General features: G+C 49.4%; 6 protein-coding genes across 6 annotated transcripts; 3 read left to right on the top strand and 3 right to left on the bottom strand.

Moving 5' to 3' along the window:
• Window positions 1–921: 921 nt before the first annotated feature.
• Window positions 922–1,817, top strand: MAM_04718 (minor allergen Alt a 7; the record flags this gene model as incomplete). The annotated part of the gene is made up of 2 exons (XM_040823516.1): window positions 922–1,383; window positions 1,476–1,817. The coding sequence occupies 2 exons, from the start codon at window positions 922–924 to the stop codon at window positions 1,815–1,817; spliced, it is 804 nt and encodes a 267-aa protein (XP_040678769.1).
• Window positions 1,818–7,890: 6,073 nt separating this feature from the next.
• MAM_04717 (WD40 repeat-like-containing domain protein) lies at window positions 7,891–9,489 on the bottom strand (the record flags this gene model as incomplete). Its single annotated transcript, XM_040823515.1, has 1 exon — window positions 7,891–9,489. The coding sequence occupies one exon, from the start codon at window positions 9,487–9,489 to the stop codon at window positions 7,891–7,893; it is 1,599 nt and encodes a 532-aa protein (XP_040678768.1).
• Window positions 9,490–10,049: 560 nt separating this feature from the next.
• Window positions 10,050–10,699, bottom strand: MAM_04716 (Cornichon; the record flags this gene model as incomplete). Its single annotated transcript, XM_040823514.1, has 4 exons — window positions 10,050–10,142; window positions 10,203–10,269; window positions 10,328–10,483; window positions 10,599–10,699. The coding sequence occupies 4 exons, from the start codon at window positions 10,697–10,699 to the stop codon at window positions 10,050–10,052; spliced, it is 417 nt and encodes a 138-aa protein (XP_040678767.1).
• Window positions 10,700–11,894: 1,195 nt separating this feature from the next.
• On the bottom strand, window positions 11,895–12,888 carry MAM_04715 (methionine aminopeptidase 1; the record flags this gene model as incomplete). The annotated part of the gene is made up of 3 exons (XM_040823513.1): window positions 11,895–12,016; window positions 12,073–12,619; window positions 12,769–12,888. 3 exons carry the CDS (start codon window positions 12,886–12,888, stop codon window positions 11,895–11,897), a joined length of 789 nt encoding a protein of 262 aa, XP_040678766.1.
• A 1,648-nt stretch (window positions 12,889–14,536) lies between these two features.
• Window positions 14,537–15,127, top strand: MAM_04714 (Pyridine nucleotide-disulfide oxidoreductase, NAD-binding domain protein; the record flags this gene model as incomplete). Its single annotated transcript, XM_040823512.1, has 2 exons — window positions 14,537–14,648; window positions 14,862–15,127. 2 exons carry the CDS (start codon window positions 14,537–14,539, stop codon window positions 15,125–15,127), a joined length of 378 nt encoding a protein of 125 aa, XP_040678765.1.
• A 739-nt stretch (window positions 15,128–15,866) lies between these two features.
• MAM_04713 (uncharacterized protein) lies at window positions 15,867–16,388 on the top strand (the record flags this gene model as incomplete). The annotated part of the gene is made up of 1 exon (XM_040823511.1): window positions 15,867–16,388. The coding sequence occupies one exon, from the start codon at window positions 15,867–15,869 to the stop codon at window positions 16,386–16,388; it is 522 nt and encodes a 173-aa protein (XP_040678764.1).
• Between the last annotated feature and the right edge of the window lie 119 nt (window positions 16,389–16,507).

Here is a 16,507-nt window from a genome sequence, read left to right as displayed (position 1 = left end):
CACTACTCCGTAGTGGGGAACTTCCCGTCGTCATTGATCTGTGACAAAAGATCCACCAAGACATGATGCAAGCAGAGGAATCACCAGGTACATCATGCGAGCAGAAGGGGCACCACTGACAGGTTTGTCCAGACTCTATCGTAGCGGTACCAGTACACTGGCCTAGTTGTTTCAAATTTCAAGAGATATCGCAGTCAGGTACACCATCAAGTCTTGCCTGCTATGAACCGATCCGGGCGGCACAGCGGGTAAGGCGGGTGGACTTGGTCAGTTTCAAAAGGCTTGGCTTGCTGAAGTGAGCCGAACAGACGACAAGGTAAGACGTTCATAGCCCAGTGACAGACACTTTGCAATATTTCAACGAGGTTGAACTTGCTTCGTGCCCACCATGCTGCTCACAGCGATCTGGAAAGATCACTCACTGGGCTGCACGCGCACGTAGGCACCTAGGTACCCAGCAATTCATTTTTCGACTCTGTGAGGAATAGCCCTCATGTGAACTGACAGCAACTGCTAGCAGCAAGCACTAGTGACTGGAGCGGAACTCGACCCATTGACGTGGCAGCCCCTGCCGCCAAGTTTGCCAAGGTACAGGTACATCCACGACCTCATCACCATGGAAGTCAATGTCGCAGCTGCCACCTGCCCAAATGCGGGTTTTGGCATCATACCAATGCTTGCCGGGTGGATTCGTTTGCCTTCCACTTAACGCTGCAAGATTTCTGGTCCGATTGCCTTTTGAATTAGTCAAGCAGCTCAAACTCCTCGAGCTATAAGACCTCCGCATCGCCCGGAGCTTCGACTTGCCACAGCTTGTCACATTGCAGCGATTCATACTAAATACTTGAGTATATATCAATCTTTACGTGGCTTTTGACTGCCGTACCCTTCTCTGCACAATCATACTCCGCAACGTAAACCATGGCCCCCAAGATTGCCATCGTCTTTGTATGTCCCGCCCACTCACCTCCCCTCACTTTCGACATTTGGGAGGCCATGGAACTGGCCGTTTGTCTGCTAGGAGCTTGTCGTCTTGCATATCTCCAGCTTGCCATCGATTACCATGTTCTTCCCTTTGCTTCCTGCGGCCTCTGCAATTATATTCCATTGACTGATCTAAAACTTTCGATTCAACAGTACTCCATGTACGGCCATATTCGGCAGCTTGCCGAGGCCGAGAAGAAAGGCATTGAGAAGGCTGGCGGCACAGTCGATCTGTACCAGATTTCCGAAACGCTCTCCGATGACGTCTTGAGCAAGATGCATGCCCCCCCGAAGCCAACCGACATTCCGGTTCTTCAGGATCCCACTACCTTAACGGAATATGATGCCTTCCTTTTCGGCATTCCTACCCGATATGGCAACTTTCCTGCCCAGTGGAAGGTCAGTGACTCTTTTCGAAGAATATGGAGCGTCAGCTATGTCGCTTTCATGGCTACAGCTGCCAATGCTACCTATGCTAACATGTGGGACAGGCCTTCTGGGACAAAACTGGCAGCATCTGGGCTTCTGGCGGCTTCTTTCGCAAGTACGCGGGCGTCTTTGTGTCTACTGGTACCCCTGGAGGCGGCCAAGAATCAACGGCACTTGCAGCAATGTCCACTCTCACGCACCACGGCATCATTTTTGTGCCTCTCGGGTATGCGAAGACTTTTGCCCAGCTAACAAATCTCTCCGAGGTCAGAGGCGGTAGTCCTTGGGGTGCCGGTACATTTGCTGGGGCAGATGGATCACGCCAGCCGTCTGCTCTCGAGCTTGAGCTAGCTACTATTCAGGGCCAAACCTTCTACGAGACTGTCGCTAAAGCCTTTGGATGACTGCATGATAGGAATGGCGAGAACGGCGGAATTCCGCATGGAAACGGAACACAGCAAAAGGGTCCGGGTTCTTCAGCGACGAATGGCGCACAAGTCAGAAGAAACAGGGGAAGGGAGGGACCATGCGGCGTGCCTGTTAAGTGCACGGTACTGTGAGATACCAATGCAGATATGAATGAATCGTACTTACGATTGGCATGGCCGTCTATAATCAAGTTCGTATTTTGTGTCTAAAGACATTCGTCTTTTCCAGTTCGTATTCCATGTTTCTCTCCAAATGTCAGATCTTACTACATATCGGCAGCCTTGTCATTATGCCACTTAACGTCTAACCAGCTAACGCGAATATCTTCACTTCTGTAAAGGTATTGCCAGCATGCCAGCAGGCTGCAGAGTCCTTGTGAATGAATAGAATCATGGCCTCTCGTACGATTTCAGTTCTTTATTACAAGTGGTATATACCTTGTCATTGTTGGTTGGAGCCAGCCAGAAAGCCGAGCTTAGCAAATGGGACACGCTTGATGGCTTCCCCGACTCACAAGGTAGTAAAATAGCAAGTCCCTGACTTGGCGGAATAGCACAATAATCAGGATCAACTACCGGAGCTGTCAATACAATTATTGTGGCATGGTCAGGGTTGTATTAGGATTATCATGACTGCCATGGTGCATTCCTCATTCCTCTTTGCTCGTCTGTCCACCTGCACAGGCCACGGCAGTGGTGATAGTGCAGCTGATGACGAATACCGGTCAGGCTGGATTGAGGGTGGCTATTGGCTTGGCACAAACACGGGCTACATGCAGACCACACAAGGATGGAATTCATCTTAGCATCAAGTAATGTCCGGCCGGGGAACATGTGTAATTTGTTTTGTCCTGTCTTCTAGCCAGTGCGGACAATACGGGCCAATGCATGCAAATGTACTTGACCACTTTCATCCCACCGTCTGTCATGGAACGATATTCCCGCGGGCACTGACTGGGCAGGCGCCTGCACGCTCTTCTGGCCCGCAGCTCCCCCTCGCGCTCAGTTTTCGAACATTGAATCGATCCGCAGTCTAGACTCTAGAGCAGTGGCAGGGGCAAATCATGTTGGGTGCATTAACATGGCGTAAAGCTTTCCTGTGCGATTTTCCTCTTCTCTTTGTTTTCCTTTGGCCAGTTCTGCTTAGGCATTGCATGGCGCCGCTTCTGCTGAGCCAAAAGGACCGTCAACGGTTGGGAACAACGATCCAACTGACCCACAGAAATCGGGCAGTAGTATCTTGGTTACTCTGTACGGAGTACTCCGTAGCACTGTACTGGCGGCGACGAGGTACCTAGGTCGGCATATACTTGAGTACCTAATGGGAGCCAAGCGTGCGTACCTGCCCGCGGCGCCCCTGTTTCCAAGGACAGCAGAAGTATCGCGAGACAGGTCAAAATTGTCATGCGATGGTCAACAGTCTGATAAGCCGTCTTGTATAGCTGATGAAGCTAGGGACAGTCCTGACTCCTGAGAACACCGCTCCGGGAGCTATTAGGTACCTAGGAACCTCGGCACCTAGTCGGGGTATGTATTTGAACATTGAGCAGTCCGTATTGTGGCGCACTTGGCGGGCGCATCTTGGGATGGCCCATGTCGGCGAGGGAGATCCTTGAAACACCAATGTTTGGGCAGCCTCGAAAAGCTGCCTGCCGGCTGGTTGGTTATTGATAAGGAGTGATGGGCAGCAATTGGACACCCCGGGCATCAGGCCGAGTTTCCTCGCCGCATCAACTCTACCCACATAAGTACTTAAGTACCTACTAGTACCGGCAAATATCGGGAGAGGAGACACAAGCGACAACGACTTTGACCTGACCGATCATCACCACCCGCTACTCTGGTCGATAACCTCCGTCCCGAGCATACTACACAACTAATGCTACGACTACTATGCGGAGCACGTCTCCGGATTTTCGCGAAATTTCTTTGACGAAAGGCAACCAACCCGTCGGCAGATCGAAGAACGAAACCTCCCTCGTGAGTCGTGGCCGCGGTGCAGCCCCTGTTACCCAAGCCCGCTCCCGGCTTTGTTGAATTGTTCAGTACGGAGTACACAAACTATATACTCCGTATAATTCCTGGAACAAACATCCATCCGGCGCTCACTCACTCACCCAACGAGGGACGAAGAAAAAAGTCCCGTACAGGGCACCACCTGTCTGGCCGTCTTTCTCTTCACCGGATGCCACCGCCCATGTGCGCTGCCAACAAGATTACATGACCTGTCATTCCTGGCTCCTCTGGCTCGAGTGCTCTCTTTTCATTGACAGAATCCATTGTATCGTCCTAGTCTCCGCATCCTGCCGGGGATTCGTCGTTGCGCATACGGAGTACATGCTCTTGCTCTCAACTACCGGCATGTCGTACAAGAGACCGGGCAGACGACTCATTTAACAGCCAATGGCACCTTGGTACATGTGACGTGTTCCCTTGTACCTTCACTTGCGGAGGCGGAGTATCTGTATCATCATGAGTGACTGACTAGACTACGTTTGCATTTGCGTCGGGTCGAGTCTCAGCGTGTAAATTGAGCCGAACTCGACCCAGCTTTTCCTATGAATTATCGCCCAAAGACAGAGAGGACTACTTAGCACTGGCAACCTACCAACCAACCTCCGGTTGCTCCCTGTGCCTTTGCTTTTATTCTAAATGCCCTGGGTCGCTGTTTGGTGTTGCTGGCCCTCGTCCGTCGCTGTCGAATCCTCCGTCCATTTGGCGCCTCTATCAGCCATCGCGACTAGCAAACGCCGAAACGCAAATTCAGGCCAGCGTCCGGTCAAGGCTTGGCAGAACCACAAGGAACAACTCAAAGCCTCTCCGCTTGGTCCTCCCAACGCACTCAACGGCGGTATTGGACGTTCGACATGCTGGTGGCGGCCACAGGAGCGCCAGAACGCTTCTTTGACGGGAGGTCGGCAAGCTCCTCCCACTTCGCGAGACATCATGGGCGTACAACAACCAATGTGCCATCTATCATCGAACGACTTCCCCGCGAGCTTCAACGTATGGTCTTTTCTAACTTGGACTATCAGTCACTGATTTATCTTTCAACAATGAACCGGTATTTCCATCGAAGCGTCGATCCGCAGAAAATGTCGACAACAACAGACAAGGCTCAATTTGTGATGCGAGCTGCCAAGGACTTCCCACAGCACCGTCCCAGCGAAAAGGGTCATGACTTTCGTCCAGGAAACTTCGAATGCTACATATGCTTTCGAGTTCGGTCCCCAGACAAGTTTGATATGCTGCAGCCGCAGACGGCATTCGTTGATATATGGGGCTGTGTCGTCAGGGGTCGAGATCCGGATGTTCGGATAGACAGAAAGGTCATGTTGCGACGCTTCTGTATTGAGTGTGGGGTGGATGAAGGTATTCATGCACCCCTTGATTGCCTGACAACGCGGACGGGAAAAGACCTCTGGGTATGCAAGTGTCCCGGCGTTTGGTCCAAGCCGGCTTGTCTGAGATGTCCGAAGTGCCGCTCTAGCTGTCCATTACGACCGAAGGCTTCCAATTCAATCCGGCCAAATTCATCAGTAGCTGTCTCGATTCTTCCGGATGCAGCTGCATATCCAATAGAGGGCCTCTGCCACAGACCTCCCGGCAGCATCGTAGCTACTGGAGACCTTCTCGGGCGTAGTAAGCCGCAAGGTTGTACTTATGGCCAACCGTCCTTTCTTCTATCAGGCCAAATTCGTCAAAAGCTGCAGAACTTTCAGTAGCTTCGATTCCGGCGGATTCTCCAGACCTCGTTCTGCAGCCTTGCCTTCTACTCTTTGAAACCAGTAACTGCCGCAGTGAACCCTCCGGCAGTTATCTTGTTCTTCATTTCTTCCAGTTGCATTACTCAACCCGGCAACAGCGCTCAGTCCAGCGAGCTTAATGACTTTGCGGCCGAGGCATTTGATGCGGCTGCAGCATTCAACGGCCTGTGAGGTTGATCCCCCATTCTTCTCTCTTCTGTCGAAAGGCCGTCTCACAAAGAGCACGGATTAGTAGCGACGAATCTGTGGCACCTGAGGAAGAACTACCAGTTAAGTGCACTGCGGGAATCTTTCCTACCTATCTCTCAACAGCAAAGGGGACAAACAGACGACAGCTAGTAGCTACAGCACCAGGGACCAGGTCAGCGCCGGCTATTAGACTGACAAGACACCGTTACATCGGCAGATGTGCGTAGGGCCATATGAAGATCGTTGCTGTTAGTGAATCCAAGAACGGACAGCTTGGCAATGGGGCCCCGGGGCAGGGAGTACTGGCCAATTTCAGGAGTTTCCAAAGAAAGAAGATGTTTTCTAATTACAAGCTTTGAGACTTGCAACCTGACTAAACTTGTCGAATTCAACATGTTCAATAAAGTCTGGTTCCAAGGGCTCGACTGTAACAGCTCGGCTGCGAGTTTTGAATGAGCTTGAGGCTCGCAAGACTCGGAAAGCAGCTGAAATGGCTTTGTTAGTAGCATGCCGGTAGCTGGAGTGGTAGCGTTTGTCTTATCAGCGAACGTGTCCCCGTGTATTATAATAATAGAAGTCACTCAAAAACCTCGATCCATATCCATCTTCTGAGCGCAATCAATAACTCAAATGAACGTTCCAGCCTAAGCGCCGGGGAACTGAATACGGGCAGTACGACAACTTTCACTTACTATATAGGGACCTCCCTCATTGAATGGACACGATAGGCCTGACTGAGGATCACCGGCGTTCCTCAGTCCATAAATGGATAACTTCCAGCGTGTCACGCAGCATCATGCGAATAGATCTGATAGAATGTCAGCGGAAGCCTCACGCGTAGCTTCCTCATTTCCTAGCCCGCGATACATTTCTAGTTTCATGAGCTTTAATTATCATTCTGTGAGTGTACTACCATGCTTTTACAGCACGATGTAGAGGGCTCTCTCTCACAACATTTGTCTAGGTTGAGTTTTCTCAATAGCACAAGGAGAAGCTGATACATACCTCCAACGTTGTGCGTGCTGCGGCCCTTGTCGCAGGGCTGATTCTCGCTTCAGCTTCACCCGCCTTTCAGTCCTGAAGTTAGGTTGTTCTAGGCCCATATTCGGCAATCTGTTGATCAAATATCGTTACCGAGATAAAGGGACCCTATTAATAGTCGACGGGTTTGCCTTGTCTCCAGGAAATACCAGGTCTGATCGAAAGTCCATTAAGGTGCAAACTAACAGACCACGACGCTTCCAGGCAACACAAGAAGAAGTCGAGAGGACAGTACCAAACTGCTTGGGTCTTAGGAGCCAGCTGAAATGAACTTGCCACTCCAAAGGTGCGGGCGTGAATACGTCGCATAAGTTTCCAATTGTGAGACGCCCTCTGACTCCAACAGAAGAGTAAAAGATGAGCAAAGTCATCCTTGACACAGATGCTCTGGTTGACGAAGCCTGAGAACGAGAATTCACGTTGATTCTGCTGCTCAGAATCAGCCTACAGAACAAGCATAAATTCTTCAATAATTCAGCACGTCGAACACAGGGATACTCCTCCAACGAGGGGCGAGAATTAAAGCCAAGACTAGTCTACTCTCCTATAATCGAGTTCAAGGTGAAGTCAACTTGAGTGAGTAATTTTTCTCTTGAATCCCGCTCAATGTCCAATTCGCCATGGGATTTGTGGCTTTGTGGCCAATCTGAGCTATACGTGCACGCTTCCAATTTTTTTGGTCTACACCAAACTGACGGAAAATGCCTTGTGCGTCGACGTATATAGAATTATTATAATGATGCCCAAACACTTTGATATCACGCCTCGAATGCGGCCTGCGAACCTGGCGAGGTCACCTTGTTCGACGCTGAGGGATTTAACCCCTGAAACAAACAGTCCTAGCTTTCAGTGTATCCCCATCAGACCTGGGAGATAGAAGAAGGCAGAGAGTGCTGGTCTATTATTAGCGATCTCTTCCTAGTGGATTTCATATGCTTTAAGCATGTGGTCCCTTTAGGTAGTGACGAAGTCCAAGGATAGGCTTCATCAGGCTGCTATCCTTGCTCAACGCCTCGCCATGCTTGGCCAGATACAAATACCACACAACTGAACTAATCCCAATATCGAATTTCACCATCCATACCCGCCGACGCGACTTTGCTCGTCTCTTGCGGATGCCACCTGACGCATGTCACAGCTTGACTGCCACACTTGATTTTGTGATACATTTTGCACGTCTTCCAATCCCAGAAGCATATGAAACCGCCCGAATCTCCTGAAGCTAGGAATTGTCCGTCCGGACTGCAATCCAAGTCTATGGCCAGTCCAGCATTATTATGGCCCCTATAACTCTTTTTCCGATTTTGACGAAACTTATCATTGGCCCCGTATACAAGAATCTGGTTATCAGAGCTCTGGTATGCAACATATTTTCCGCTCGGGTGAGGCGCTGCGTTCGTCATTGGGTACATGTCGGGCTCAGCAACGTATTTGATCGGTACGGGGATGTTATAGTCCCATGCACGAAGGGATTTGTCATCCGAAGTGGTTATAAAACGACGGTTCTGGTCCACAAAAGTAATTGTGTTGATTGCAGCGAGGTGGTGGTCATACTCTTGGACGATATCCTTAGGTGCTCGCACATCAAACTGAACGATCTTCTTGTCCGACATTCCGGCCAAAAACTCAGCGCTGTGCTCTGGGTCGGGGTTGAACTTGATGACGTGAGGGGTCTTGCCCGTGGTGAACTTGCTAATACAGGTGCCTGTTTCTGTATCCCAGAGCTTTATCATGCGGTCGTAGGAGGCAGAAAGAAACTGCGTACCGGAGTAATTGAAAGACAAGTCTGAAATTGCTTTGGTGTGACCTGAGTATGTTCTTAATAGCATTCTGTCGTGATGGACATCTCGAATCCTTACAGTCGTATCGGCACTGGCGGAAAGTAATAAATGTCCTGAATTAGGAAAGAAGCGCAACGCGGTGACGGCTTTAGTATGGTCTTTCCAGGAAAAGATCTGTTTCTTTGGTATGTAGTTGGTCATGCTGCCAAGTTCTTTCTGTAGATTGATTTCCAAATCACGAGGAACATGCATGTACGATCTCCCTTGGTAGTCGTACTGTTCAGAGCCATGAAAGGTTGTTGTCTCATCCCCCAACTCTGCCACATACTTCCGTCGCGCAAGGGCCGCGTCTGGTGCTTGAAGTACTGTTCCACTCTCAACCACGTCGTCGTCGTCTCCTGCATCGTCTAGGACCTCGTATTCCTCGTCGTTGCGAAGTTCTGCCCCATCATTCATCCTCTCGCGCTCTTTACTTTTGTACTTGGCCCATGGACCAACATAGGACCCAGCTCCTTCCACCACCGTAGCATCCCCTTTTGCTTCTCGTGTGGCTCGTAATCGCGCGGCTTCTTCCTTCAGTGCGGCACCATTTTGATACGCTCGTTCCGGTCCGCCGGTCCTCTCTATCGCTCTATGCTTGCTTCGAAATGTGTGCTCACTCAACAGTGTTTCCTCCGCATGACCTGTGAGAATATTTTTGCGCTTTTTGGCAGTTGAGTCATCCCTAAAAGGATTTGCTGGGCCAGTCTGGGGACGTTCTAAGCTCTCACGGGAATAGGCGACTGCTGCATGATCCTTTGCAGTTTGCTTTCGGACGACGAGTGCATCTCCAGGCGCCATGCTCGGTGGATATTCGCCAAAGTCGGCCATTTTCGTCATCGAGGAAGTCGAATGCGGGTTCCTTTGAACAAGTTCAACATTTCGGTTCGAGCGTTGGAGTTTGGGATTGGATGCAAGAACGGTCACGTGATTTCAAACACGCGCCAGCTTGCTTGCCTCAGCGTTGTGTTTGATCTGTAGCCCAAAATATGCCGATCCACGGCGTTATTTCGTCGCTGCTATTTCACTACACTCGAATTATACCAGTCACTTAAGTATTCAGACAATCACTTGGGGCAGTGGGCCAAACCAAAAGTAAGCATCTACAGATACTACGCATGAGAAAGCCCCTCCAAGCAAACGCCGTAGTGCTAACAGGTATCTGTGAATCAAAGAAAAGTGAAAAGAACTCGCCTCTTGCAACTCATATTCTTATTCGACCTCGCACTCTCCATGCCCTTCAAATAGCGACCCTGCGCAACTTCGATTACTGCACAACAATGAAAGGATGTTCATCAAATGCGACTGATCTCAACCAAGGATAGAAGAGCCTTTTAGTCCACCAGCAACATATAATACCGACTCATTCGGTATCGATAGCGAGGTTTAGGTTAAGATGACTCATCTCGAATGAGTGCCACAATCATGCTGTAAAGGTAAAAGAAGAACATAACAAGGTGAAAGGCTAGCTTGGCGAACGATTCCTATTCGTACAGGTCGTCAGCGTCAGGTTAGAAGAAAGTTTTAAAGCGCGTGGCACGAACCTTCTTGTGAATGTTCAGCTTCCGGAATATCTCTGTAGCGTCCAAGAGATGAGTGTTGTCGACGATCCTACGCAATTTGTTAGCTGGTCCGATTCCACACGACTTAACAAGCACACCCGTCTCACTTTTTCGCATTCCAGGCTAGGAGAGGCAAGTTTAGGATCAGTGCCAGCCAATAGCCATTTATAAGAAACAGAAAGGTCAAAAATCCATGCACGGCAGCTTCCGGAATAATGTAGGCGTTTAAGCGGTTGCAGAGCTCGATTGGATTGATGTAATCACTTTGATTTAAATTTGTCAGTATGTATGGTACACGCAAAGAAACGAGAAAGAATTCAACGGGCATTACCCGTGCCGAATCGTTTGATGTGGAAGTAGGAAATGTTCTTGGCGTACCATTCCAAGTCGCTATACATGATGGTGAAAAAGACCTGCAGGAAGAGGTTGACCGCGTTAATCAATACGGCCAGCAGGTACAGCCAGGCCTCTCCGGACATCATGACGACACTGGGGGCTTGTGTAAAAGCCAAAATTCGTTGGACAGCACCAACTTAAGCTCCAAATGAAATTTTCGGCTTGTATTTTCGCTCTATGAGCCGTCCAACGAGGGAGTGAGGGTTCGGGGTGCAAAATGGGACGGCGCAGAAGAAAACGTGAGGTGATGAGAAAGGCTAGCGTGCGCGGACGCCAGATACCGTTGAGATGAGTCTAAAGAGTTCTCTTAGCTTGAGAACCAAAGAAAAAGACAGGTTTGCCGGCGCGGCAAATGGTTAGGCAGCAGAGGTCGCGAAAAAAGGAGTTTGCGTTGTGCGAGAATTTGTTGTGGAACGGGCGGGCAGAGGTCACCGTGAAGACGTGGGTTGCTAGCTGGCGGTGGGTGGCGAGCATCAATTTGGCAATCTGGAGCTGGTCGCCGAGAAGCTGTCTTGACGGGTGGCGGGAGCCGCGTGGTCTGTGCTTCGAACCAGACCAAGCGTGCCCCAGCATACGTACTACAATCGGCGGCCAGCGTCAAGCTGCCGGCTAACAGTTAGGTCAGTAATCAGCCGCGGTCCACCACGGAGCACCAAGTGGCGCCTAAGGGCGAGTGCACATTAGGTCGCCATGCCTGCCCCACGACACTGCAGCAGCCCAGCTACCTCGTCATACGTAGGTAGGTAGGTATCAATCAAGTTGATTGTAGTGCCACGTTATAGTTGGGCCAGGTTAGCCAGTACCAGAATAAACATCAGAGACATGCTTGTTAATAGATCAAGTAGGCCACCAAGTCTCGACCTCCTTGAGCGTCTAGGCCTGCAAACCACCTGTCGAGATCTCCAGGCACCGATGCGCATCACTGCTCTCTGGACTAATAAGCGCCACTACATCAACTAGGACATGATCTCATTCCTCGGCGAAGCGCTGCGATCCCGCTCCCCTATCCCAGCTACAGCATTTTTTGCCCTACCCGTACAGCCACGTGGAGAAACAGTACTGAGTAAACACAAAGCAAGAACATGCTAGGGGGGAAATGCCATTGTGATTTTGAAGCTGTCGCTTAGCACGCCTGGAACCACATCAAGGCAGTTCATCTATTCGGTATTAGGTAGAAGCCCACACGAGTATCTGTCATGAGACACTGTTCCTGCTTCATGTTGAATGGCGTTCCCCAGCACCGACACGAGTAGCCAACAAGATAGTGTCGCACGTTCGTCAAGCATCCGCATTGCCATTTGGAACTTCAGGTTCTGGCATGGGTAATGGACCACCTGGCGAGTCCTCCCTCCTCGCCGTTAATACTTCAACACCGTCGTCAGTAACTAAGAGAGTATGCTCTAGATAGGACATTAGTGGAAATCGGACAGCCAATTCTATGGGTACAGATACATACCAAATTGAGCAGTTCGTTTCCCATCGATGGTTGTGCTAGTCCAATTATCCGGCCAGGTGATATCTCGATACTTGCCGAGCGCAATCATCGGTTCAATGGTAAAAGTCATGCCTGGTTTACATTCGCCAATAGCCTTGTTTTTGGCATAGTGAGGCACATTGGGGGCACAGTGGAAGAGCTTATTGATGCCGTGTCCGCAGTAAGTTCTGATGACACTGCAATTTTTCTTTTTCGCATGCTTTTCAATGATGTTGCCAAACTCGCGGATCAGGACGCCAGGTTTGACGGCTTTGATGGCTTCTTCGAGGCATTCGCGAGCTGCTTCAACGACTCGCACACTGTCTGGGTCCGTCTTGGCCTTATCGCCGATGTAATATGTCTCGTTCAGATCCGCGTGGTAGCCTTCGTGGAAGAGAGAAATATCGATATTGAGAATGTCTCCGTCAATGAGAACCCGCTGGTCGGGAATTCCGTGGCAAATGACTTCGTTTACGGAGGTACAGCATGATTTGGGGAAGTGGTTGTAGTTCAATGGGGACGGATAAGACTGTGCGTCACTTTGTTAGCTCGATCACGTACGTGCCCTCTGCCATACACCTCAAATTGGCAGGGGTCTGAGAATCAGTGAGTTGGAATAATGAAACCCATTAAAAGAACACTGGCATTCAAAGCTATCGAGACATGATTATCACTCACATTTCTCTCAATACAGGCCTGGTGAACTACTTCATCAATGTAGTCAGTCGTGACACCAGGTTTAGCGATGGCACCGGCGATGTCAAGGACTTCCCGAGCTAAGCGACAGCTTTTCCTCATAGCTTCCTGGGCCTTATCATCAAGTATTTCTATCTTGTTTCGATTCGTCAAAGACCGGCTGTATCTTGGATTTCCGTCTTGCCACCAGACAGGGTGGGGGATCGATTTGGGAAGAGTCCGATGTTCGGAGAGAGGATAGACGGGTCGAAGTGGTCCAGAGAAAGGGAAGCTTGGAAATGGGTTGTAGAAACCTGTATCTGTATCTGGTGAGATTGCTTTCGGATCGACCAGGTAGGGGAGGATTTTACTTTGAGTTCTGTGCACACTCTTGTGGTTGCTCTATAATTGAATCAATATCGGGTTAAAGGATATGCAGGAGGGCTAGTCGAATTTTCCACAAGCGTTCATAGCCGACAGAGGAATTCAGCCAGTGTAGCGCATTGCAGTTTTGTTCATACCCAATTTTTCTTGAAGCAGTCCTGAGAACAAAAAAAGCTGTCCTTCACGCCGAGCTTGAGGCAGGTCGGACATTGCAAGGACCCAGCATTGTTCTCACAGTCTACACCCAAGCACTTCTTCTTCAACGGTGGTTCGGACGCCATAATGGAAACGACGGAGGTCTTCAAATACGGCGATGGCGATTTGACATCGAGTGAGTGCCCTCGCGAGGCGATTTTGCGATGGTGGAGTCAACGGGGCAGGGCTGAAGGAGAGAATTACTAAGTAAGTAGTAGTAGTTACTACTTAGGTAGGTAGTAGTCAGCACTCCCGCCTAAGCTCCTACTTAAAGTAAGTAACTAGGTCGTTACCTAAAGTACGCACGCGCGGCGCCCCTTTTTCTGACAAGAAATGTACTAATTGTCATGGAAAAAAATTTTTGTCATGCGCTGACAGGAAACTGTGATCTGCAGTCTCGTTTCAAAGCCGATGAAGTTTAGGACAGCCCTCAGTATACCCCTCCGCGCACTGTGATACTGATACCTACGTACTTAAGTAGGTACACAGTGGGTAGTAAGTACGTATAATGAGTGATCGTAGCATTCAAGTTGGTCAGAATAGCTGTTGTTGGCAGAGGCGGCGGCGTGACATCAATCAATATTTATCTTCTCCCCGTGCCTAGTGCCAGTAACTATGGGAGTCTTGAACGAGTCCTTCTCTTTCTTTTCCATAACCATCATAGAATATATCGGTACTCTATAGATCAGTACTTAGACACATAAAAGTCTGCTGCGGGCGTTTGACCCAATTTTTTGTTGCAGCAAGCGCTGGGTTCTTTAGCAGCAACACAATCTAAGGAAAGCGCACTGTATCGAGGACGGCTATTTAAGAGCCAACTTGCTTCTTGAAACTTCGCCTGCGAGGTCAGCGGGATTTCTACCTCTCCTTTGCAAGGCTCTCTTCGGCACCAGGTATCTTATCCACCTGACTACTCCGTACATGGGTGCGTGTGCAGGTCATCTATCGCCACCACAGACACAAGCAACTGCGAGTCTGAAGAAAGTGGAATAGTGGGTCCCGGCAGACATTCCGGAAGGCAATTAACCGCTAATAAAAAAATGAATTGCCATCCGGTTGCCGGCGACATGTTGTCTTTTGTAAACCCTTGATGAACATCCGAAAGGTCTACTGATAGGACGCACGGCTTCAGTCTCAATTGCCGTTTAGACTTCAATTTGGCATTTAAACCTAGACACCTAGGTAATCAAAAATGTCTGTTCCACAGAAGACCGTTGTTGTTGGAGCTGGACCTGTTGGCTCTTTGGCTGCTCTATTTGCTGCTCAACGGGGTCATGAAGTTGAAGTTTACGAACTCCGCCCAGGTAAGCCATTTTCGCATCAGCACATATAAGACAATATCCTCGGACATACTGTGTGATTCTCGTTTCTTGTTGCCTATGCCGCTGGGGTACTGGCCTTTCTTCTTCATGAAGGCATGCCCTGCGCTCCGTTTCAAATTGTTTGCGCTGCTCTCTTTCTCAGTATTTCCTTTTCGCAGAGTTCCCGACGTACTGTGCAGTCTGACAAAAGTATAGATTTGCGCAATCCCGGGACAATTCCCTTGAACTTCACAAAGTCAATCAACTTGGCAGTATCAGAGCGAGGCATTAATGCAATGCGGCATGCCGGCCGTCCCAGTCTCCTAGAAACTGTAATGGCTGGCACTATCCCAATGCGAGGCCGCATGATTCACGGCAAGAGTCCATTAGGCGATTTGTATGAACATGCTCAGGACTACGATGCCAAGGGCCGTGTACGCAAGAACTTCTGCATCTGGCCTCTAACCCGTTTCCTGTACTAATGTTGAGCCTAAGGCCATATATGCGATCGATAGATCCGGACTAAACGAAAAACTTCTTAACGTCCTAGACTCTATGCCGAATGTGAAGTTGTTTTTCAATCACAAACTGACGGGAGCTGATTTTCGCGCACGTCGAGCTTGGTTCGAAGCCTGCGACGTAGACATATCGCCTAACGGTCGCCCAAGGGAAATTGAAATTTCGTTTGATCTCATGATTGGCGCCGATGGTGCTCATTCCGCAGTGAGATACCACATGATGAAGTTCACTAGGATGGATTATCAACAAGAATACATTGATACGCTTTGGTGCGAGTTCCGCATCGAGCCGCAGGAAGCGCGATTAAATGAAAAGAATGAGGCGAGGTTTCGTCTTTCACCAAACTACTTACATATTTGGCCTGGTCAGGATTTTATGTTTATTGCTATCCCGAGCGAGGTAAGCATAGTCATGCTCCTGCCCGGCTGATTCGACTCGTGCAGGCTAAATCGAGCGCAATAGGATGGATCATTTACCAGCACCCTTTTCCTTCCTAGCAAGCAGTTTGCTGAATTAGAAAACGATCCTGCCCAGCTGCCTTCGTTTTTCGACCAGAATTTTCCTGGGGTGACAGACCTCATTCCCAGAGAAAACCTCATTTCGTCGTTCCAATCAAACCCCCATCTGCCACTAATTAGTCTTAAATGTCGTCCGTATCACTACAGCTCCTCTGGGGTTATCATCGGGGACGCAGCCCATGCAATGGTTCCTTTCTACGGGCAAGGTATGAACGCCGGAATGGAAGATGTTCGTATCCTTTTCTCCATTTTTGACAAACACAACGGGATGCTTGAGGATAACAGTCCCGGTACTGAGGGCCACACATCGTCTCCCACGTCTGCGTCATCATGGGTTGAAGCTTTGGCAGAATATTCAGACGTTCGGGCACCAGACGCATATGCTATCAACGAACTGGCTTTACAAAACTACGTGGAAATGAGGTCTTCGGTGCTCTCCATTCGTTATAGACTGCGGAAATTTTTGGAGGAGTTTATTAGTGTAAACTTTCCAAACTTCGGTTGGCACACGAAATACTCCAGAGTTAGCTTCAGCAACCAAGGTTATAGCGATATTGTGAGGCAAAGTGATCGCCAAGGTCGGATACTTATGCGAGTATCTGTTGCTTGCATCACTGGTCCTGTTGCTGTTGCATTCTTGATTCTTGGACATCGATACAAAATGCGTCTATTTTCCATGGCAGCCGCTATATTGGGCTTGAATTAGATTTCTAGGAATACTGCCTTAAAATTTTGTTATACCTCAAAATTTGGTAACACGATCCGCAGCTCGCAGAAGCCTTCAAATGGCTTCGGATCGTTTTTTGCCAGTTCTCAGCGTGCACA

Source organism: Metarhizium album, assembly GCF_000804445.1.
Source record: "Metarhizium album ARSEF 1941 chromosome Unknown scaffold_10, whole genome shotgun sequence".
Lineage (NCBI taxonomy): Eukaryota > Fungi > Ascomycota > Sordariomycetes > Hypocreales > Clavicipitaceae > Metarhizium > Metarhizium album.
The sequence above is the reverse complement of the archived record's forward strand: the minus strand, read 5'-3'. Positions and strand labels throughout refer to the sequence as shown.